The 23,536-nt window shown below is 54.7% G+C and overlaps 1 protein-coding gene across 13 annotated transcripts in view; it reads right to left on the bottom strand.

Annotated features, from left to right (window-relative positions):
* Nucleotides 1-657: 657 nt before the first annotated feature.
* The window catches only part of LAMB3 (laminin subunit beta 3), a 63,109-nt gene continuing 40,230 nt past the window's right edge, over nt 658-23,536 (bottom strand). For all 13 annotated transcript variants that reach the window (XM_028125780.2, XM_028125784.2, XM_028125778.2 and 10 more), the window contains 18 exons: nt 20,723-20,914; nt 19,308-19,371; nt 18,694-18,887; nt 16,492-16,612; nt 15,546-15,734; nt 14,229-14,384; nt 13,681-13,877; nt 13,254-13,365; nt 12,090-12,468; nt 10,711-10,871; nt 10,365-10,585; nt 9,883-10,080; nt 9,401-9,545; nt 6,616-6,823; nt 5,832-5,973; nt 5,248-5,424; nt 4,330-4,483; nt 658-1,167 (listed from right to left, as the gene is read on the bottom strand). In XM_028125780.2, the coding sequence (XP_027981581.1) occupies nt 1,031-1,167; nt 4,330-4,483; nt 5,248-5,424; nt 5,832-5,973; nt 6,616-6,823; nt 9,401-9,545; nt 9,883-10,080; nt 10,365-10,585; nt 10,711-10,871; nt 12,090-12,468; nt 13,254-13,365; nt 13,681-13,877; nt 14,229-14,384; nt 15,546-15,734; nt 16,492-16,612; nt 18,694-18,887; nt 19,308-19,371; nt 20,723-20,914 (3,147 nt within the window). In that variant the 3' untranslated portion in view covers nt 658-1,030. The remainder of the gene's footprint in view (nt 1,168-4,329; nt 4,484-5,247; nt 5,425-5,831; nt 5,974-6,615; nt 6,824-9,400; nt 9,546-9,882; nt 10,081-10,364; nt 10,586-10,710; nt 10,872-12,089; nt 12,469-13,253; nt 13,366-13,680; nt 13,878-14,228; nt 14,385-15,545; nt 15,735-16,491; nt 16,613-18,693; nt 18,888-19,307; nt 19,372-20,722; nt 20,915-23,536) is intronic.

Here is a 23,536-nt window from a genome sequence, read left to right on the forward strand (position 1 = left end):
CAGTTAAGCGTCTGCCTTCAGCTCAGGTCATGATCCTGGAGTCCTGGGATCGAGTCCCATGAGGGGCTCTCTGCTCAGCAGGGAGCCTGCTTCTCCCTCTCGCTCTGCCCCTCTACCTGCTTGTGCTTTATTTCTGTCTCTGTCTCTCTCTCTCAAATAAAACCTTAAAAAAAATTTTTTTTAATTTTAAAAATGCCTAGCACATTGCACAGGCCGTGGTTAGCACACAGATATTCACACCATTTCCATATCTGCCGCAAACACAAATGCACATCCATTTGCAACTTCTCCTTGAGATCCCAAGAGACACAGATTCCGCCTCTGGAGCTGTGAGAATTTGGACATCATACTTCCCTTCTCTGGATTGCCATTTCCTCATCTGTGAATGAGCAACTGGATCACTGCTCAAAGACGGAAATCGTCTGGTCTCTCAAGGATGGGATCCTTTGGGTCCTGGGGCAAAGGGGTCCAGCCCCCCTAAGTTTGGTTGACGAGCAAGCTGGACTGAGCCAAGTGGGACAGCCTGTGCTTCATACACCTCCAGGCCTTGGGCTTGAGCAGAGGAGCACCCAGGAACCCCAGGTGGGAGACGGGAACAAGTGACAAAGGTGTACTTAATGGGGAGATGGACCATTTTCTCTCTTTCAACCTCCAGACTTCTTTCCAAAGATTTTTATTGGGCTTTTCATTTGTACATCATGTTTTTGTTAAGTTTTGGTGTTCATCCAGGATTCAGCCTCCATGGAAGATGAAGGGCAAGGACGCTGGCCGGCCAAGTGCGCCTCCACTTGAGAGCATCTCGTCACAAGGACACGGCCCGCCTCCACCCTCTGTCTCTCAGATGTAATTTCCCATCAGCTCCGGCTCAGCTGCAGCCCAGAATAATCTTAACAGCTGCACTCCAGGGGCGGTCCGGGCTGTGCTTTAGGCTGTATAAAAGTCTCCTGGAGCCGGAAGGCATCCCAGCCCAGCCTGTCCTCCAAAAGTAAAGAGGGCAGATGAGCGGGGCTGGGGGCTGCAGGCTGGCGCATCACTTACAGGTGGCATAGTAGAGCACACGCCCGTTGATGTGGTCGCGGATCTGCTCCACGTGCTTCTCCAGCCCCGTCAGGTCTGCCGAGCGAAGCCTGATGGCCTGGCTCCCCCGAAGCAGCTCCGACTCCATGTCTGAGGGCAGATGGAACAGCAAGGGGAGGAGGGGCTGGTGAGATACCCAAAGACTCCCCAGCCTTCCTTCTCCTCCCACGACCTGGAGGCAGCACCTGCTGGAGAAATCACCTGGCAGGGGGAGGGCTGGACACTGAGGCAGCTCTCTCCAGCCTCACGGCTCTCCACCCCTCACAGCTCTCCACCCCTACCCCACTCTTAGAGAAGCCAGACCTAGGAAGCCCCTACCCTCCTCCTCTGCTCTAGGCTCTCTCAGTTGTCCGAGACTGATGAGGGAAACCACTGGCATCAAGATTAGCAACCTACGGGACACCTGGGTGACTCTGGGTTAAGCGGCTGCCTTTGGCTCGGGTCATGATCCCGGCGTCCCGGGATCGAGCCCCGCATCAGGCTCCCTGCTCAGTGAGGAGTCTGCTTCTCCCTCTGCTCATCACCTTGCTCTCGTACTCCCACCCCTCTCTCAAATAAATAAATTAAATCTTTACTTAAAAAAAAAAAAAGATTACCAACCTCTGACTACTGGACTCAGCTGCCATCCCACCGATGATCCTCAAGTGGGCACCACGGCCAGAAAGCCGGCTGGGGGACCAGAATTCCTCCGCACTTTCCCTTCCCCAGTTACCATTTCAGATAAATCTAGTCGCCCCGCTCCGATCCAGTCCGTATGCCACCACTAGATGACGCGCGGAGGATGTGGAGGACTCCAAAGTGACCTAGTCCAGCCGGCACTTCCTGTCACTCTAGGCCCTACCGCACTCACGAGAGCTGCCACCCAGCCTCAGCCTGAACTCTTCTAGGAATAGGGAGGGAGCGCGCTGCCTCACAAGGCTCCAGCTTTAGGCAGCTCTAGCTGTTAAAAGTCTTCTCACGAAGCCAGAATTTGACCAACTTCTGCTTCCACCTGGTTGTCTAAGGTCTGTCTCCTAGGGCTGTGGGAATATATTTGCTCTGTCTCCCACATGGAAGTCTTTCAAATGTCTGAGGCCACAGTTCTCAGATTAAATCTCCCTAGTTCCTTCACCCATTCCTCACCTGCTATAATGATCGTGCCTTCTCTACCTCCCAACCCTGGCCGCCCCCCCCCCCCCCCCCGCGATAGGTGCAGGCTTGTCAGTCTCCCTTCTGAGGAGGAAGTAGCCACCACTGAATACCACCCGCCAGGTGAGATCCCACCCACAGAGGGTAACAGCAATGTTACTGGCCTGACATTCAGCCACTGGGCACCCATATGGACCTGCAGGTTGACCAAATATTGAAATTTTAGCAGCTGCTGTTGTGTTCCCTGGTCCCCATCCCCAGGAGCCCCATGCATGATTTCCCCAAAATCCTGCAATGAAAGGTAAATTCCTGCAGACAGGTAAATGCCTGTTCCATTGCTACAGGCTGAGCCTTTTCTGGCTCGTAGATGTGTGACACACCAGTCACTAAAGATTTTTAATATCCCTGGATCATTACTCCTCTTACTTTGCATGCTTTGTATTTATTCGCTCTTTTGGCAGTTAGCAAGACCCTGCTAATTTCCATTGAGCTTACATCACTCAAAACCCTTGGGTAATTTTCAGGTGACCAACAATTCCTATTTGCTTATCACTCACCAGTTATGAAATGTTTTATCATTTTAGCAGTTATAAAGTGTTTTCAGGTACATTAGCCTCTGAGAAGCCAGGACTCACCCGAGCTGTACTTGTGAGTTTAGGCCCAGATAAGGCCAGAGTGGAAGATGATAATACTTCTCTTTAATTTTACCCTGTTGGTTTCAGCCCATCCTTTTAGCCTTCTGAGATGGCCTTGGAGTAACTGATTCTGTTACCTAGAGTATTAACAACCTGTTGTCCACAGGTTTGAAAAACAAATTCTTTATCTTCGTGTAAAACATCGATGGACAAGGGCAGGGCGTGCACCGACCCAGCCCCTCAGCTCCTCCGTCCAGCTCAGCAGCTCACCCTTCAGGGACGGCTGGCCACAGCCTCCGATCTACCTGTCGTCAACTCACCTGCCCAACCTTCCCCATGGTGTCTACCTGCCTCACCAAACAGATTTTTGTCTGTTTCCTCTGAAATTCAGAGAAATTCTGTTTGTGCCATTCACTTGGGCACACCAGTGCACTGACCCGTCATCACATCTTAGACATTGAGCCCAGTTCCTGGAAATCCCTGTTCTCCCATCTGAAGAACCTCAGAACCCTTCTGAAAACGATTTTTTATGTCTGCCATATTCAAGACCTTTGGACAGTTCTCTGCTGTCTCCAGGGCTGAGCCTACCCTCCTCATGCTGGCATTGAGACCAGCCACCTGGACCCTGCCACAGTGACCCAATGCTACTTGTCTCCCACCCGTTCTGATCCTCATCACCCCTCCTCTCCTGGTGGGTGCGCCTGCCCCTATCCCCAGAACATGTCTCGTTGCTTCCCACCTACCCTGTCTTAATGTCCCTGCTTTTCCTCACAGCCTCCCCCCCAAGGCCTACACATCCTTCCAGGCCTATGTCAAATCTTCTTTTCTGAACCTCACCTTCACCGAGCATTTCTCTCCAATAGAAATGTCTCTCCGCAGACTGCTTATTATGTGGGCTCCTATCATGGACCCCCTTGTGCTGTTAAATAGTTTCACACATCTTGCAGGTGGCCAGAAAAATGGCCCCCTCTGGATTGCAAGCTCTCGAGGGCAGGGCAAGTCTTACAAGTATCTCTGCATTCCCAACCGCCCCATCATTGTGCCTCCGACTTCCTGGATGCTTGGGAAAGCCCTACTGGTCTCGCCCCCTTAGCACAGCTAGTTCTGACAAGGGCGGGCCTCAGAAGCCCTGGTTGGCCAGGGACTGGCCCAGGGACAGTCCCAGGCCAGGAACTGGAACTGCTTCCTTGGCAAGAAGACCCCTTCCACATGCCCCTCCCCAGGCCAGCGTGCTCGTTTCCGCAAAGGCAGAGAGAGATCATCAGGTCTTTGCTCCAATGTCACCTTTCCAGAGAGGCCAACCGTGGCCACGCGATCTAGAATCGCACCTTTCCCCCTGTGCCAACACCCCTTACTCTCCTTCTCTGCTTCTCCTTCTCCCTATCATTTATCGCCTCCCACGTGCCGAACCCGTGACTCAGTGTGGGGGAGGTGCGGTCGAAGCCTCCTGGGGTGCCCAGGAGTCCAAGCCCCAGGTCCGCCCCCTCACCTTTCATCCTGTCCATCATCTCCATGGTCTCGCCAAACAGCTCCTCTGCCTCCGTCTTGACACTCAGGATCCGGCTGCCCTGAGCCCCCAGCATGGGGCTCCGACCCAACTGGTCCTTCAACTCAGCATATTTTTGCTTTATTCTCTCAAATCCCTGAAAAAGGTGAAACAGTCTGAGTGCCACCAGCATCATCATCACCCAAAGTCCTAAAGACCTTTGGCTAAAGCACTCAATATCATCCAAATCTACACACAGGGATGAGGAGCCTCCTAATACTCCCCAGTGGGTTGCTCCGGCCTATGAAAACTGCTAGGCCCCAAACTGTATCTGACACTTCTTCTGTATTTCCCTCCCTCCATCTGTGGCTCCCGTCCTTTCCCACCTAACTCTCCACACACAGTGCCAGGCACTTAGTGGTCACTCAGCAGTACGCTTGGCAGCCTGGCCACTGTACTGGGACCGGCCATGAATGCCAAAGTTCCTGGTACACTGGGGACCCAGAGGATGGCTCTCCGATCGCCTCTCTGACACAATTCTGGCCCAGGTTAGGCTAAGTGAAGACTGCCTCTCTGGGCTGGGTAGCCATGATGGGGGACAAGTTCTGGATTGGATGTCAAGGGACCTGCTTTGTAGGTGAGCTCTGGGCCTGGACAAAGTTACCGCTCCATCTGTAAACAGAAAGGGGCTGGACTAGATCGTCTGTAACACCCCTGAACCAGCTCCCCAGAGGCGGCCCGAGGTAGAGTCCAGATGCCAGGCCAGGTCAGGGTGAGTCCTGAAGCCCTTTCTGATGATTCTAGAATAACATGTTCTAATTGCTTTTGAGCCCAGGGTCTCATAAAGTATACAGAGTCCTCTCCTGCTCAGGACCCTCACGCTGGCCGGTGCTGCCCAGGATGACCTCCACCTGCTCTCACCTCCTGGGCGCTCAGCGCCCGCTGCTTAGCACCCTCTGTGAGCTGCTGGGCCCTCGCCACTTGCTCCTGCTGCAGCCTGGCCCTGCGGCTGAGCTCCTCCATCCGTGCCCGCAAGTCACCCAGCTGCAAGCTCATGCCGGCCACCAGTCCTTCCGCTGGCCCCAGGACCTGCTGAACCTTGGTGGGGAAAGAGACCTGGATTGTGGTGGGTCTCCTAAGCAGGGACCTCGCTGTCCTTCTGCCGAGCTCATCAGGCATCGAAAACTGTCTCCAAGCAGGATACCACTATTGTCCCCCTGCTGATCCCCTATCTATCTGTCCCCTGGCAGCCAGGGCCCCTCTCTCTCCAGCTCAGTTGACCTACCCCCCAAGCCCCCCACCCCCTCGCTGCGGCTCAGAGCCCACCCCTGGCCTTCTGCACCCAGCCACGCAACCAGAAAACCAAGGGCTCAAAGCTGGGCCCAGAGCTCATAGTCCCCCTCTTTAGGTCCCCTTCCAGGTCACCTTCAGGCATTTTCTATATCTTGTGCCTGAATCTGTCTGTTCATTCCCAAATGCGGCGGAAGGAAGTCACACCACCTCACCTCAGCAACCCTCTCCTGGAGAAGCCGAAGGGAACGGCTGGTGCCTTGCATGGTGTCCTGAGCTTCCTGCAGAGCCACCGTGCCCTGCCGAAGGTTCCCCACCACGTCCTCCACCTGGCCCTCCACCGCGTGGGCTCGGCTCCTGCAGCAGGGGGAGGGGAAGGGAGATAAGAAAGAATGAGCAACGGGTCATGATCCCAGGGTCCTGGGATCGAGTCCCGCATCGGGCTTCCTGCTAGGCGGGAAGCCTGCTTCTCCCTCTCCCACTCCCCCGCTTGTGTTCCCTCTCTCTCTGTGTCTCTCTGTGTCAAATAAATAAATAAAATCTTTAAAAAAAAAAAAAAGAAAGAAAGAAAGAATGTGCGACCAGTGAATGAAGAGATGCATGGCTCCACTCACCAACCGGTTCAAGAGAAAATTCTTCCCAGCCAAGACTAAAAAGGGAGTATTAACACAGCAGCTTTTCCATCCCGGGACCCCACAGAGCAGACATGAGGAGTCTGAGCCTTACGTCACATGAGGAGTGTGAGCGTTACGTCTGAGACACCCTTTGGTGTCACCAATATGGAAGACACGGTCATGCCGAGGAAAGTTCACCCTGGACACTGTTTCTCACTTTACCACCCCCCACTACAGTAAGCACCCCTTCTGTCCCCCAGCCCTCTGCACCGCTCTGACATGTACAGATTCTTTTTCTTCTGCCAGCGACCAAAGGAGTCAGGGAGCAAAACACCAGCCCAACCCTGGGCAGCGAGAAGCGCGGGCTCAGGGCCCTGGGCCATACCTGGCCTTCTCAGCCTCCATCTGGAGCCTCTGAGCCCGAGCAATGTCCTGCTTGGTCTGAGACAGCACCAGGTCCACGTTGGGTAGCCTGGCGGCAATGGCCTGGATCTCATTCATCTTCCGCAGCACCGTGGCCGAGTCTGTGGGCAGCCACAGGGCCAGCACGGCCTCGCTGACCTCCTGGATGGTGGCCGCATTGGTGTCAGAGTCTGGAAGACAGCCATCCATCAGACCCGGGGAAGACTCACCACCTCCCCAAAGATCAGAGGTTTCTCTGAGCTGAGCAGCTCCAGGGAAGCACCCGCGTGCATCTCTGCCCCCCGCTGCCCGAGGAGCCGCCACAACCCTGGCGGGGACACTCAGGTGCCCGTTCACACCACTCTGGGAACACTGTGGGAGGACGATTGTGGGCACAGCTGTGGCAGCTAAGTGTCTGGGGCCACAGGAAACTGCAGGCTGGAGAGAAGGAGGTGGTGCCAGACAGCTGGGACTGAACAATGCCTGCAGCACAAACATAATTAGCCCTGCACTGGGGAGAGAGGCCAGGAACTGGAACTGCTTCCTTGGCAAGAAGACCCCTTCCACGCGCCCCTCCCCAGGCCAGCGTGCTCGTTTCCGCAAAGGCAGAGAGAGAGATCATCAGGTCTTTGCTCCAATGTCACCTTTCCAGAGAGGCCAACCGTGGCCACGCGATCTAGAATCACACCTATCCCCCTGTGCCAACACCCCTTACTCTCCTTCTCTGCTTCTCCTTCTCCCTATCATTTATCACCTCCCACGTGCCGAACCCGTGACTCACGGATCTGTCTGTTTTCTGTCTGTTACCTGGCCAGAAGCCCTGTGATGGCAGGGACTGGGTGTCGTCCATACCCCCGGCCCCAGCCACAGTGCCTGGCCCTCCGAGGCACTTAGTGTTTGTACAGTGAACGAATGATTCAAAGACCTCCAGACTCAGGCCTACTACTCGTCAAGCAAACTGGGACAAGTCAAATGGCTTCTCTAAGCTCGCTTTCCAGACCTGTGAAATGGATAACGATCTTCAACATGAAGGGATGAAATGAAACAACCAGTCAGCAAGGATTTTACAAGCCAACTCCGGTCAGAGAGTAAGGTCAGAAGTACAGAGGTGGCATCTCCTCCCTATCTCTCCCTTTCACTTTTACAGATCCCAGGGACTGGCGTGGGAGGGGAGGGGGCACCCGCCCACCCAGACGGCTTGCCCTGGGACTTGGGGCCAGCATGTGGTGAACTGAGAATGAAAATCAAAGCAGACTCAGTCCCTGTCCTCACGGAACTTGAAACCTAGTGGTACAGACAAGGCACATAACCAAGGAGGGCCAGCCTAAGTGCGAGGGTGAGCACAGGGTGCTCAGATGGCCACTGGAGTGGCGCCCTAACCCAGTCTGATGGGGCAGAAGGAGGGAGCAAGGGGAGGGTTCCTGGAGAGTGGGCCATCTAGAGGATTCTTAGAGGGGGAGCAGGACTTAGCCAGGTCTGGAGAGGTGGGGCAGGGGAGCAATCCAGAGAGAGGAAAAGCATTAGCAAAAACCGTGCGTGTGTGTCCATCTAATAGTACAATCATCTAGACTGTGGACGACAGAATGAGAAGAATCCTACCCACATTCCCTCCAAGCTGGATGCCCATAGGCAGGTTACTTAACCTCCCTGTGCCTGAAGCCCTCCTCCGCGAAGCAGTAGGCAATCAGGACTAAGTCATGAAATACCCGTGATGCGCTTACAACGGTGCTAGGCACTCAGTGAGAACTCAGTAAGCCTGAGCTGTGATTTTTGTGAACTCCGTGTGAAGACCTGGGAAAGCCCACATGTCCTCCTTGCCCCACGGGCCTCCCACGCACCCCCCCACACACTGACCCTGCGCACAGCAGCAGCTAGTTAGTACCTGTGCCCCCTGCACAGTACTCTGGAGACCAAAACCCATTGCCATGGAGACTGCCAGAACTGTTGTGGGCCCTTCGCAGGGGTCAGGCCTCTCTCAGACTCTGCTCCTTCTCCTGGCCCTTGGTCCCATCAGAGGACTTGACCTGAGACACACTATAATTTAGAGGACAAAAAGGAACCCCCGGCCCAGCGACTCCCTGCCTGTTCACGTGAGCCCAGGCTGTACCCCAGAGACTTCCTAACCTCCCTCCCACCTCCTGGTTAAGGCTGATGCCATTGGGCCTCACAGGCTCTGCTTGGGGGAGGATTTCCTTATCCGCGAGTCCACGCCCCAAACTTTGGCCTGCCCCTTCATCCTTATTTCTGGAGCACCATCTCCCTGCATCCACTCTCCCCCACTCTGGGGCTCTCCGGAGGCTGACTCCAGCCTGGCCTCAGGCAAGCCACGGCTGCCAGCAGATCCTCCCCGCCTCTCTCCAACCTGCCCTCCACAGTCAGGACGGGGTTGGGACCTGTGGGAAGCAAAGGGCCCACAGGAGTAGCAAGAAGAGCCCTGTGGTCACACCAAGCCCTTACTTTACATCAGTTACTAGGTCCCCAGAAGGAACATGAAATACTACCATCCCGGTTTGCAGAAGCGAAACATGAGGCAAAGAGAAAAGCAACCTGCCCAAAGTCACAGGTTTCCCGAGTCCTGTCCAGGGATCTTTCTACTCCCAAGGCGGCAAGAGAGGGCGGTGGCAGCCACCCAGGTGAGCGGTGGGCACCTGGCCCAGGTGGCCCGGAGGCGAGGGCAGGAGGCAGCTAGCTCCATGGAGGGAATGGAGGGTCCAGCGCCAGGCAGGAGTCCAAATATCAGGCCAAAGGAGAGTAAGGGCCAGGCTCACCCGACAGGAAGTCCCGGACCTGCTGGATGAGGAGCCGCATGCGCCTGACATCCTCCTCCATCTGGGAGCGGCTGGCGCTCACCTGGGTCTCCAGGCGCTGAGCGTCTGACTGCACCTTCAAGGCGGCTTCCTCGGCGGCCTTGATCTGCCAGCACACAGTACAGGTCAGCAGTGGTCAAGGCCCCGAGAGAGCCTCTCAGAAGCCCTCAGGGATTCAGTGGACACCCGCTACCCACAATCTACCTGGGAAACATCGGTAGCTAACCTGGTTTGGCTCTGGAAGAAATGATGTGGAGTCAGGTAAAAAAGCCCAAAACACTGGCCCCACACTCGACCTCTCACTGGCTGTGGGGCCTCAGACAAGTCACTTAACCTCTCTGGGCTTTTGTCTCCTGACTTGTAAGATAACCACTGACTTGCCCTGGGGGCTCTATCCCCTTAGCCTCTCCCTACGTGCGCCCACCCCCCTTGGCTGCACCTACCATCTGCCGGGTTCGCTGGAGCTGGGCATTGAAGCCCTGCAGCTGCTGGGCCACCTGCCCCGCCATCCGGAAGGCCCCACCCGCCCTAGGGAGGGCACCTCTGCAGTGAGGGCCACATGCCGTGCCATTGTCTCCGGGACACAGCTCTCCAGGGCACGCTCCTGGGGTACAGGCCGTCTGCCTGGAGCCCCCGCAGAGCTGTGGAGAGGAGGAGGCGTCAAAGAGGGTACCCAAGGCTCTTCAACAACCACTCCCACCCCACACCCAGGGAACAAACAGCCAGACATCTCCATGGCAACCAGGCACCAGAAACTTGTTTCCTTGGCAACCACTGAGCACAGCGTGAGGGGCCAAAGACCAGGATGGGGGTGGGGGGGAGCGGGGCGGGTTCACACTGCCCTAGGAGGAAACACGGCAGCAGCCGGTGTGTGACAAGCTGGAGCAGGGGTATCCAGGAAGTGGGGTTCCAAGCCACGAGTCACCTTGTTGATGGTGGGTGTCAGATCAGGCAAGGAAGCCATGTCCAGCCTCAGGGCCACGAGCTGGGGCCCACTAACTCCGGCTCCTCCTCCCAGCTGGCCCTCCAGCCTCTCCACCTCTCGCCGGCCATCCCTGAGCTGCAAGAGCAGGCGGGAGCCATCGGAGACCCGCTGAGCAGCCTGGGAGGACCGCCGGAAGGCTGCGGTTAGCACCCGGAAGGCCCCTGCAGGGAGACAAGAAGGGTAGTGAGCCACCCCGGCCCGGGAGGCCTGAAGATGGAGGAGCAGCAGGTGTGGAGCCAAGGTGCGGCGTGGTCTTGCGTGCAGCTGTCTGAGCAGCCCTCCTTACCTGAAGGATTCGCACCGCTTATCCTTTCAAACTGCTCCTTCTTGCTCTGATACATAACGAGGAGGTGACTGAAGCTTCGGTCCAGATTCTTCAGGTCTTCTGAGAGGGACAAGGTCTCCTCCTCTAGGGGCAGATCAGGCTGCAGGCCCTGGAGAGTCTGCCTGAGATGGGAGAAGAGCTTTCACTAAAATACGGGAGAGGGGCTGCCTCCCCAGAAACTGCCAGCCCCTTGGAGAAACCTCTGTGAGGCAGGAAAGAGAGAGGTCTTCAGCAAAGGCCGCCGAATGCAGACTCCACAGGCTGTGGAGGATTCTGCTGGACAAAGGCTGGAAGAGCCGGCGCAAGCTCCCTCCATCCCTCGGCAGGCAGATCTCAAAAACCTCTCCTTCCTCAACTTGTGTGCCTCTAGAGTCCTGAGCCTGCTGCACCTCCCCAGAGCGGGCTTCCATGAGGCGTGTCACCCTGACCCCTTCCTCCTTGGGCTCGCTGCAGGCTGACACCAGCTTTCCCACCTGTACCACCTGCTCGCCAGGCTCCTAAGTCTCTCCTCTGCAGCCCACATCTTCCCACGAGGACCCATAGCTGCAGCCCGCTGGTCGTCTCCACCCAAAGGGGGTCAGGATCCACCAGCCCTGGCCCACAACCATTCAGCTTTCCTCTCTCCGCATCCCCTTTGCTGGTCTACCAACCACCAACTCCCTCCCACAAGCTTTGCATTCTTCACCTACAGGCTTTGCTCTGGCATGGAACGTCCTTCCATGGAGCACCCTTCTATGCCTGCTTTTTCAGCCTACCAAATACCTAAGGACTTGCTACTCAATTCTGAGACTTAGGTCAATCATATACCTGGATGGCTCTGGGCACCAAAAGTCAGCTAGTGCTTGGGGAATGCAAACTAATTATAGAAACTTCCAGAACCAAACCTTCCTAAGAAGGGGCCTCTGCTGGTAGGAAGGAGGTGTGGGTGGGACCGCTCCCATTCCAAAGGCAAACACAAGTTATTTTTAGAGCCCTTGCCTCTCAGATGCCCTGCACCAGGGTGACTAATCCAGAGCTGACTCTCTCCCACGGGCAGCGCTGGGCACTTGAAAGAACACTGGGGCTCCTGCCTGTGCTCTGAGTCCCAGCTCTGCTCCTCAGTGGCCGTGTGACTCTGTCACATCACCCATCTATGCCTGTTTCCCCACCTGCAAGATGGAAGTAATGACACCCAAACACCAACCTCACAGGACCGTTGTGATAGTTCAAAGAGAGAGCACATGCGAAAATGCTCTGTAAACTGCAAAGGGCTGTACCAGTGGAAGGACCCGCGTGTGCCACTTACGTGAACCCATGTGAGGGAATTCTTCCGGGTACCCGGCAGGGAAAGGGAAGTTTACCTGATGGAGAAAATGGCGTTGGCCACCTGGGACACCTCCTGCTCAGTGACCGGGGGATGGGAGAGGATTGCTTGGATCTGCTCCATCTTGCTCTTGGCATCCGCGATCCAGGAGGTGAGGCCAGCGTCCTCCAGGCCCAGCCCGGGCCACAGGCCGGCAGTGGCATTGCGGAGGCTGCTGAGGCGCAGGGCCTGCCCCCGGAGGTCAGCATCGTAGATCTGGAAGCAAGGGTGGCAGGCCACGCACACCGGGTAGCGGTCACAGTAACCTCGTTGGCACTGGTCGCAGCGGGGTCCGGTCAAGCCAGGGCGGCAGAGGCAGCGGCCTGAGGCCTTGTCACAGCCTGGGCCCTCTGTCCCCCGGAAGTCACAGTCACAGGCTAAGGCGGGGAAAGATGACGGTCAGGGTTGGGGGTCAGGAAGCTAAAGGCATGTGGTAGGGAGAGCCAGAGGCAGGTCTGACCTCAGGGCCCGTCTACAGGACTTGAAACAGTAGACAGTCAAGGCCAGAGTAAAACCACGGCAATGGCAGCAATGAAGGCAAGCCCTTAGTTAGCACCTACTGTGTGCCAGGTGTCAGGCACTGCCCTAAGTTAGACACCCGCCCGCTCACACAGTTACTCTGTGACAGAGTTAACCACGCTCATCTTCCCATGCGTGCAGACAAGCACCAGGCACAGAGATATTAAGTGCAACATGCCCTCAGGAAACCGAGGCCTTGGGGGCAGCCACTGGCCCCAGCCCCTCCGTAAGACGGAGGCCACGCTGAGCCCAGACCTGGGTCTGCACGCTCCAGGTCCCACGCTCCTGTGGCTACTTGTCAAACGGACTCTGGGGAAACCACACCTTCCCCCTCAGGACTCACTTTCTCCATCTAGGAAGAAACTCCTCCCCTCCCTGCCGCTGCCCTGGAGATGGCTTTTGGGAAATGCTGCTTCAGGGAAACAGGGAGCGAAGCACCCTCCGGTCATGGGGACCGGGGGGATGGCCTGAGGTCAGGCGGCCCTGGGACTGGCTGGAGCAGGTGCGGGGAACTTGCACTCTCACGGGGCTGCCGGGGCCCACCCCCCACGTCCCAGTACGGGATGTCCTCCCACACGGCAGGCCCTCCTGCACACGCTCGCCCCCGGTGCCTCAGTGTCCCCCCACTCGGTAGAGTACCCACCGCGGCATGTCGTGCCTGCACCTCCGTACGTCCGGTCGGGACACTGGCGTATGGCTGCGGCGCTGCACGTCAGGCCACCAAACCCTTCTCGGCAGGGGCACTGCCCCGTGAACTGTCGGGGAGAGCACTGTGAGGGAGTTCCCCCGCAAGCCCGGTCCTGCCCTGGTGTCGGGGCCTGGGTCTGCCTGCAGAGCGGGTGTGCCCCCAAAACAAGCGCTCCCATTCAGAGACGAGCTCGGAAGTCCAAGCCCCAAATGGCCCGGCAGAAGGCTCAGAGCCACCCTGGGAGGGATATTTGGTGGCGTCCCCAAGGAGAACAGGGACAGAAGCAGCCCAGTCTGAGTGTGGGCAGCGTGGAGGGGAGACAGAGGCTGGTGAGCAGGCGGCCTTTCCGCGGAGGGACCCAGGGGGCCACCCCCTCTTGTACCTGGTTGCACTGGGGGCCGAGGGAGTTGTGAGGGTCACAGGCACAGGGCTCACAGCCCCGACCACTGGCCAGCTTCCAGTGGTAGGGAGCGCACTGGTCACACTTGGGGCCCACCACGTGGGGCAGACACAGGCACTGCCCACTCTCCTCATCGCAGGGCATGTCCCGACGAGACCCCAGGATGCTGCAGTCACAGCCTGCAGGAGGGAGGGTTACTCAGCTCACAAGACAATCAAAGCACACCCCTGGAGGACACACAGCAGGGAGAGGGCCCAGCCTGGGAAAAGAACCAGGCAGGGTCATTCTTTCCAGATGACCCGGCTGACTCACGAGGCCACGGCGCTTTCCTGCCTGGCACCTGGCAGCTTGGCCGCCCACCCTCCCTCCCTCTGGCTGACTCAGTGCCACCTTCCAACCCGGGCCTGTGCTGCCACCTGCTGGACACCCAGGGCATGGCATCCGGCACACAGCCCCGTGAGGTAAGTCAGGAGCCTTGGGGGCCCACACCATCTTCCCCATACTATCCCAGGCTGGGGCCCCCGACTCACGGTGGCAGCCCTGAGGGTTGGCATAGGTGAGTCCCGTAAATCCTGGCTTGCACAGGTCACAGCGCTCCCCCTGCACATGCTCCTTGCACACGCACTGCCCAGTCACTGGGTCGCAGGGAACCCCTGGCACAGCCCCATCGGGATCACACTCGCAGGCTGAGAGACAAAAGCAGCCACCACAGTGAATATAAAGAGGAAAAGCAGAAAGTGAAGAGCAGATTGTAGAAGGCAGACTGCCTGGTTCAGATCTTTATTCCGCCACTTACTGGCTCACAACCTTACGACCTTGGTCAGGTTACTTAACCCCTCTGTGCCTCAGTTCCCTCATCTGCAAAATGGGTATAATGATACAACTCTCATAGATTCCCTCTGAGAAATAAATGAGTAAATGAAAAGTAGGTAGGACAGCGTTTGGCCCACGTTAAGTACTTTAGAGGTTTTTGTGGCCGTTATTTCCTGAACAACTGCTATATGCCAAGCACTGAGCTGGGCATGCTTGCCTGTTGCCTGATGTAATCCTCATGACAACCCCGAAAGGTGGGAACACACTCAAGGTCACCCAGCAAGTAACCGCGGAAACAGAAGTCAACTTGTCCTTCTCACTCTTTCCATACCCACATAATAACGACAGGAAGTGAACCAGCTTTCTCCCACCCCCACCCCCAGGCCTCTTGCAGCCCTTTCAAAATGCAGATTCTCCCTCCATCTAAAGAGTCCTTCGTGATTAACCCCGCCTGATGCAGACTGCTTCGGTCCACTCTGCCCTCTCCTGTGCGGCCTTGTGGACATGCTAAGTCATTCCTGGCTGTTCCATGTGTATGTTCCTTCAGGAAACATTTCTTCAGCATCAGCTATGTGCCTGTCATGGCACTAGGGCCTGAGGATATAGGACATAAGCCCTGCCATGGAGGAGTTCTCCATATTGAGGGGGAAAGAAAAATACAGAGCAAACCACGTTACACATGGTAAAGGCAGTAACCTATACATGGACGGAGTGCTCAGTCCGCCTTTTTCAAGTATGATTTACATTGCCAACAGGGTGTGTGTTTCTTGACAGCAGGAACCGTCTCTTATATTTACTTTTGTCTCTCCTATGTCCAAAATAAGGGCTACATAACTATCGACTGATTGACTGATGGTCCAGAGAGGCTAAGTGATTTGCTTAGCAGTGCGCAGCTAAGTTAAAACAATTGCCCACAAGTCCTGACAAACAACCGAGGCTTCGTGCTTCCGGAGGGCTTGTGTGTCCCCAGGGACACAGATGCTCCGGTGAGTGGTGGGCAGATGATACCCCGGGTCCCTGGAGCCCGTACTCACGGATACAGGTCTCCTGAATGGGAGCGCCGGGACGCCGGTTGCGGAAATAGTGCAGCTGACACCGCTCACAGTTCCTGCCCTCGGTGTGGTCCCGGCAGTTGTCACACACACCTCCGTGTGCCCCCTGGCTCGCGGCGAACACAGCTGGGTCGAAGTGACAGGTCTCTGAGTGCCCGTTGCAGTCACACCCTGAAAAAGGAGATTTCCAGGGCTGACCGTAGACCAGCCCCACTTCCATCCACAAAGCACATTCCATGCTAATTCACTAGCATCTCTTGCAACTTTGCAAGATGCTCAGGTCTAGGAAATGGGGAAACTGAGGCCCAGGGAGCCTTATGTAACTCACTTAAGATTATACGGCCAGTAAGAAAGCAGACTAGAGTAAGAACTCGGGCCTCCTAACTCCCAATATGGGTCCTAACCCAAGAATAACATCTGTGTGGGTCCAAAAAGGGAGCCCTTGGAATGGTCCATCCCAACCTCCCCCATAGCCACCATGGATCTCCTGCCGGGTCACTGCCTCTCTCTGGGCTGGGGACCCTTGTTTCTCCCACTTGTGCAGAGAAAGACCCTGACTCCAGGGGGCCCTCTGAAGTAGGGAACCAGCTTTGTCCTACACAGGACAAGGCAAGTGAAGGGGCCAGAAGAAAGAGGACCCAGGGAGACCACGAAGGCCATGTGGCGTCGGTAGCACGGACCAGCCTTGGTCCCTTCGGGCCTGACTGAGAAGAAGGCCTGGGGAGGCAGACGGTGGCTGCAACCCACACTGTCTCCATCCCCACAAAGTAAGGAGAGCTTACATTACCGGGGTGCAATCAAGATTAGATTATTAGATTTAAATAATAAAGAAGAGATTCTCCGGGTGTCCAGGTGAGATCATTGAAGCCCAGAGGGGCCAGCACCTCACCCAGCCACTACAGGGGAGGGGGTGAATCCAGGACCCTACGCTGGCATTCGTGGGGGTCCTGGTCATCTGCCGGTCTCCAGGGCTGATTGTTGTAGAAGGGTGCACAGCGTTCACAACTGGGGCCAGCAGTGTTGTGCTGACAGACGCAGACATCATGGACCTGGGAAAGGGGCCACCAGTTATCAGGAATAATTACCAAAGGAATGTCCCAGCAATGGACCTGCCCTCTCCCCTTCCCCCTCCCCAAACTGCTCAGGGTCCAGCTCAGACCCCATCTCCTCCAGCCTTCACTCAGCTCCAGTGACACTCCCAGCTGCCTGCTTGTGTGCTATTGTGGGCGTGGATGTGTGGGTGTGTGCGCACGCGCACATGCACGTGCCTGCCCTTCTACTCTAACTAGGCTTTTTAAAGCTCATTCCCCGGGAACCTGTGCGGCGCAGTCGGTTGAGCATCTGACTGTTGGTTTCAGTTCAGGTCCTGATCTCAGGGTCTCTTGGGATGGAGCCCCGCATCGGGCTCCACGCTCCATGCAGAGTCCGCTTGGGACTCTCTCCCCGTCTCCCTATGCCCCTCCCCCCACGTGCGCGTACTCTCTCAAATAAATACATGTTAAATAAAAATAAATAAATAAATAAATAAATAAATAAAAGTTCATTCCTTGCCCTTGAACATCCCCTTGAGGCCTAGTCCAAAGCAGCACCTGGAAGGTGCCCAGACACCCTTATTGGCAAACTATGATTCCAGAACTTTGTGGGCCCTCTGGAGCTTTATATTCCAATAATCTTCGACTGCGGCTGTTTGGCTAATGGGACCGCTATGATCAACTGTTATTAGACTCGTTAAGATATAAAAACAGAATTACTATTGTATGCTCACTGTCTGCTGCATTAAGCCCGACACCCTCAGCCTGGCATCAAAGACCTGGACGGCGTTTGCCCCCTCGGAACAGCACAGCCAGGTTGCACCTCAAGCTGTGTCCTGCACAAGCCCTGTTTTTCCCCACCTCTTGGCCTTTACTGATGTTTTTCTTCCTGCCTGGAATTCCCTTTTTCCTCCCCTCACCAGTAAGATCCTGCCAGCTAGAATGGCATCTTCTTAACCGGGCCTCCCTGGTTCTCTAGTTCGGTGGCTCTCAATCCTGGATGCAACTCTGGAGTCACGTGGGAAACTTTTTAAAAAAATACCATTGCCAGGTCCAGTTCGATCCAAATCTCAGAGACAAAGCCCAGACTTTGGTACTTTTTTAAAGTGGTGATTGGCGGAGGGGGTGCGGCCAGATTCAAGAGCCCCTGGGGCTGGGCGTGCCCTTTCCCTCTCTACAGCCCCCAGTACATTGTATTCCTCATCCGTCAGCAGTCCTGTTGGGCCTGTGTTCTGTTCGTTCATCTCCTGGCCCTAATAGATGACTTATTCCTGGAGCCGGTCTCCCTCTGGCCTCCTCTGCAGCCCTGGGCAGGGCCTGGCCCAGCCATGGGAAGGACGAAGCTGCCCAGGGCTCATTTCACCTGTGTTTCCCTCTCAGGCCATTTTAGCCCTGTGCCCCCCTACCGCCAGGGTAAATGAGCTCCCTATGTTAACAGAAGAACCAAAGCCCCAGAAAAGCAAAATGACAGCTTCTTCCGCCTCCGGGCCCAGGGTTCTCTCTCCTCTACTGACGGTTCTCACATCTGGAGATAGTGAGAAGCTGGAGCTTCCCCCCACCATTCCCTGATGCATCTGACTCAGCTGCTCCGGGGTAGACTTAGCAGGAAGGATGTGAGACTCTGTTCTCGCCCTCGCCCTATCTCGCCACTAGATGGGACTCTAGAGTCCCCAAACCAGTGCCTCTCCACCGTGGCAGTGCTGAGAATCCCCTGGAAGATTTAAAAACCAATAATAAAACTGGAATATCTGAGGACAGAGGTCTGGGCATTTTTTTTTTTCTTTTAGCTCCCCGGGAAATTATTACATGTAGCCAGGATTGAGCAGCATCGCCTTAAGCTCCCCACAAGACTCCCAGATGTGCTTACAGGTGACTGAAAATCAAACCGTCATAAGCCAGAAGGCAGGCTTAAGAAAGTGCTACAAAATTCTGATCTTTGAAGGAATCATCACTTAGACTCTTTTCCACTGTGGCTAAAATGTTAAAGACCCACATCTGAAATCGAGTGCCCTCCCTTGTTTTATAGGAGCCCCAAGAATGTCCTAAGTCTGCTTTGGTCTTGCTCTCTCCCCTCGGCCCTTCCCACCCGGGGCTGTCACCTGCACGGTGGTGGAGGGGCTGGCAGAGGCTCCAGGCTGAGGGGCGCAGCGGTCGGCGTGGCCGTGGCAGAAGCAGCTGCCTTGTAGACGCAGCTGGGACACCGCGTAGTAGGCACTGGGGGGGTAGTAGCCTCTCTGGGGCACAGGGGCCAGCCTGGTGAAGTTGACTCTCAAGTTTGTGATCTCCCCCAGCTCTGAGAGGAGGGCAAAACAACAAAGGGGGAGGGGGTTGGGGAAGGGAAAGTAAAAAAAAGGAAGTTAAATGCAAACCGAGTCTCATAGGGCAGGACGAATAAGGAAAGGAATTCCGGTCTCACCACCCCATCTCCCTGCCTTCATAAGGTTGGCTATATCGGGAGCCGTCCTCCTCAGCCCTCAACATTCCCAAGACAGGAGAGACCCCTGCACTCCGCCTCAGGCCTCCGCAGGCTACCACCCAGCCTGATGGAGTAAGCAGGGTGAATATCAAATCCAACCATGTAGACAGAAATACGAAAGACCAGGGAATTTCTGTGACCCAAGTTCCAACCAACCAACCATTTCAAGTCCCAAGTTCCAAGTTTCGCCCCCACCCCCATAGTTCCGCCATTAGCAAGAGGAGTAACCACACTGACCTTGAATTTTTTTACTTTGGGTGGCTGGAATCCCAGATGCTAAATCCATGATGTTAAGTTGAACCTATGGAGAAAGGGGGGAGGGAAGGCCTGGGGAAGAGGTAAATGGGGCACCCCAAGCTCAGAGGAAGTCTCCCTTCCCACCAATGCTCCATCCCTGTCACACTGCTCAAAGGTCCTTCTCACCTGGAACCTGAGTAGACCATAGATGTGAGGTCTACCAACAACCCTGAGGGAGTGAGATGATCACTGGACCCTAAATGTGTGTGTGTGTGTGTGTGTGTGTGTGTGTGTGTGTGTGTGTGTAGACAGCTTCTCTCCACTTGAAAATACAGATATCCCAAGAATTTCCTGATTTCCTTGGGTCAAAAATAATGGTAAGATGTATAATGTACACATGAGGGTTTAGGGGATACTAATTTTCCAAACACCTTGGATGACTGAGAAGGTCCAGAACCCAAGGATTCATGGATGTGGTCACCACCACCATCTAGACAACCGCCATTTCCACAGTGCTTTTCCTTTTTCATAAAAACAACTCATTCTATGGGACTCCAGAGTTTTCATGACAGACCTCCACGAATCAGGAAAAAGTCCAGGGTTCTGATCTGGAGTCTAGGGAATGTGGTTAATTAACATGGGTGTGGGTTGGGCTGTAACCCAGGAGGATTTGTTCCTGCGAAGGAAAGAGGCACCGTCCACAGGGAGGGCAGCACGCTGCGCACTGGGTGCCTAGGGGACCCGCTCCGAGGGAACCTGAGCCAAAGAAGGGAGGACAGAACCCAAAGCCACCCTCAAGCCGTGGGGAGGGGAAAGGCAGTCACGAAAGAAAGACGAGAATCCTGCCCCTGGTGGAAGGAGTCAGGGAGAGAATTCTGAGCTGTTTCTAGAGGCAGGTTCTCTGTTTCTCACTCGGGGTGTAAGTTCCGGTAACTCGGACCTGTGGCTTGTACCTGAATTTCCCCACGGGCCAGATGGAGGGATTAAACTGAGAAAGCTCATCCTTGTGTTCAACCCTATCAAGGTGAGATCAAAGATTGAATTCAATTTGTGTAATGTGCTCACTTGAATCTAAACTAACCTTCTCAAAGTCCTTGCACGGAAGAAGAGTGGATTTTGCCCTTTCCACGATGGGGACCTGCCGAGGAGCGGGGCGGGGGGGAGTGGGGGGTTGGCTAAGGAAGAGGGCAGGTTGGGTTATGGAGTGCTCTCAACATGTTTTTGAAATATGCCTCCTGAGTAGCAAAGGGGACAAACAGCAAATATTCTGAGAGCAGCTAGGGAGCAGGAAAGACAGCAGGGCGCACCGAGGGGCCATCTCTTCTCCAGAGGCTGGGGGACTGTGAGAGCAAAGTAATGTCAGGGGCCTCCCCCCCACAACCCCGTGCCTATTTTCCAGAGTCCCCTCTACCTACCTTCCCCCCATCCAGGCGCCCGTTGGGCCTGTGGGGCAGGGACTGGCACCGAGCATCCTGCCAGCTCTGAGGCTGGCCCTGGTGGACCCGAGGGAAGGCAGAGGTGCAGTCAGCAGCCAGGTACTGGTACACGTGCCAGGTGTTGCCGAAGTCCGAGGAGCGCTCAATCAGCATCCCAGCGGGCATGGGCCCCTGCGGAGACACAGGTAGGGTGGGGGCCCTGCGGACTGACGGGAAGGGGTCACCAGAGACACACAATCACCAAAATAGGCTCCTAAAGATGCACAGGTGGTTCCTCCGAAAGAATCACAGGGAGGGAGAAGGGGCACGAGAGTGAGCAAGTGGGCTTCAGGGCATCCGGGTCCAATTCTCCTGATTTCTTACACTGACCCCATCAGATTTTCCCTAGGGGAACTGTGGAAGCCAAGAGAAAGGTGATCTACATTCTAGAAGAATGTGATCCCTAGCTCAGCCCACCACCCGGGTGGTCAGGCCAGAAAATTATCCCACAGCCACATGTCCAGGCCCTCTAAGCCTCTCTCCCCACTTCACTGGAGAGGTCTTCCTAGATGACTACCTGACCACGTCACTCCTGCTCCAGCCCCCTCTATGGGTCTGCATTAGCTAAAGATGAAGTGCAAGCCTCTCAGCGTGACGCACTGTGCCCTTCCTCCCTCGGTGGGTTCACCCATGTCTCAGGGCTCTCAATGCTGTCCTTATGCTGACGGCTCCCAGCTTGGACCACTTCCTCAAACTATAGGTTCGGAAACCCAGTCTCCAAACAGATCCCACACCAGGCCCTGTCTCCAGCTTCAGTGCCCATCGCCCTCACCTCTCTAGTAGGCACCACCTGATTTCCCTGTTGTTCACTCTCACCTTGTTTACGCCCACCGCCACACACAAAATGGACCGTGTCACCCCTCTGCAAAAAACCCTAGAATAGCTTTCCACTATTCTTTTTTTTCCAGCTTTATTGAGATTGTATTGACATATAATATATATAAGTGTAAATGTACAATGTGACAATTTGACACTTGTACATACCGCAAAATGATTATTGTAATGGTTACGCGTCCATCCCCTCCCATAATTCCCATTTTTTGTGTGTGGTGGTAACATGTAAGATTTATACTCTTAACCACTTTCAGGTGTATAATACCGTGTTCAGTACAGTCACCATGCTATACATTAGATTTCTAGAACTTACTCATCTTATAGCTGAAGTTCGTTGGCCCTTTGACGAACATCTCCCCACCACCCCGCCCCCCAGCCCCGGGCAACCACCATTCTAGTCTCTGTTTGTATAGGTTCAGTTCTTTAAGATCCCACATATAAGCGAGAACACCTACTGTTTGCCTTTCTTTGTCTGACTTATTTCACTTAGCAGAATACCCTCGAAGTCCACCTATGTTGTCACAAAAGCCAGGATTTCCTTCTTTTTTATAGCTGAAAATCCCATTGTGTATAGATATATGGATGGGGATTACATTTTCCTTGTCCGTTCATCTGCTGATGGACACTTAGCTTGTTTTCGTGTTTCGGGCCATTGTGAATAATGGTGCAATGAACATGAGGGTACAGATATCTCCTCGAGACACGGATTTCATTTCCTTCTGATATATACCCAGGTGGAATTGTCAGATCATGGGGCAGCTCTATTTTTAGTTTGTGGAGGAACCTCCATATTATTTTCATTGGTGGCTGCACCAATTTACATTCCCACCCACAGCACACAACGGGTCCTTTTTACCCACATCCTGGCCAACATGTACATCATGTCTTTTGGATCATAGCCATTCTAACAAGGATGAGGCAATATATCCGTGCAGTTTTGATTTGCATTTTTCTGATGATTAATGGTGTTGAACATCTTTTCATTGGCCTACTGGCCATCTGTATGTCTTCTTGGGACAGATGTCTATTCAAGTCCTCTGCCTGCTCTTCTTGAGTAAGTCTGAACTCCTGACCAAGTCCTGTGCTACGTGGGCCTGTCTCCTCAGCTCACCTCGTGCCCTGTGCACCTCCATCTTTCCAAGCAAGCCCTCAGCTGCACCATGCTCATTCCCTCCTCAGAGCCTTCGTTCAGGTTGTTTCCTCTGCCTGGAATGTTCTTCCCCCTAGTGGGCTCCTTCTCATTGTTTTGTTCTCAGCTTAAATGTCACCTCCTCCCAAAATTTTTCATACCTATCCAGTGCACATTCTTCTGCCCACACTCTGCCCACCCTACCCCATTCCAGCATTTTGTTTGTTTCCTTCATAAATGTCACTACAATTTTGAATCATTTATTTGTTGGCTTGCTGCTTTTGATTCCTCTACCTCTAGACCAGGGTTTCCCAGCCTTTGGCTCTGTTAATATCTGGAGTTGGATAATTCCTTGTGCGGGACGTCCCGATCATCATAGGATGATTAGCAGCATCCCTGACCTCTTACATATGAGATGTCAATAGCACACCCATAGTTGTGACAACCAAGAATGTCTCCAGAAATTGCCAAATATCCCCTGATTGAGACCCACTACAGTAAACCGTAGGCCCCCCTGTCTGTCTTATTCAAGTTGCACCCCCAACATCTAGCACACAGGAGGCACTTAGTCATTTGTTGAATGAATGGATAAAGTCTACTTCCCTCCTCCTCGTTTATGTCTGTAAACTCATCTCTCACCAGCTTGTAGGTTTCCACATCCCTATTTCTCACCACAATATACACATTTTCCCCTCCAGACCCTATATATGCATTCCCTTGGCCCCTCCCCAATTGCATACCTTCTTGCCTCTTGCTTCCAGGCCTTTGTACTTTATGGTTGGTTCTCTTTG

Source organism: Eumetopias jubatus, unplaced genomic scaffold (genome assembly GCF_037043125.1).
Source record: "Eumetopias jubatus isolate StellerSeaLion01/CBP00866 unplaced genomic scaffold, mEumJub1_p1.0 scaffold_12, whole genome shotgun sequence".
Taxonomy (NCBI): Eukaryota; Metazoa; Chordata; class Mammalia; order Carnivora; family Otariidae; genus Eumetopias; species Eumetopias jubatus.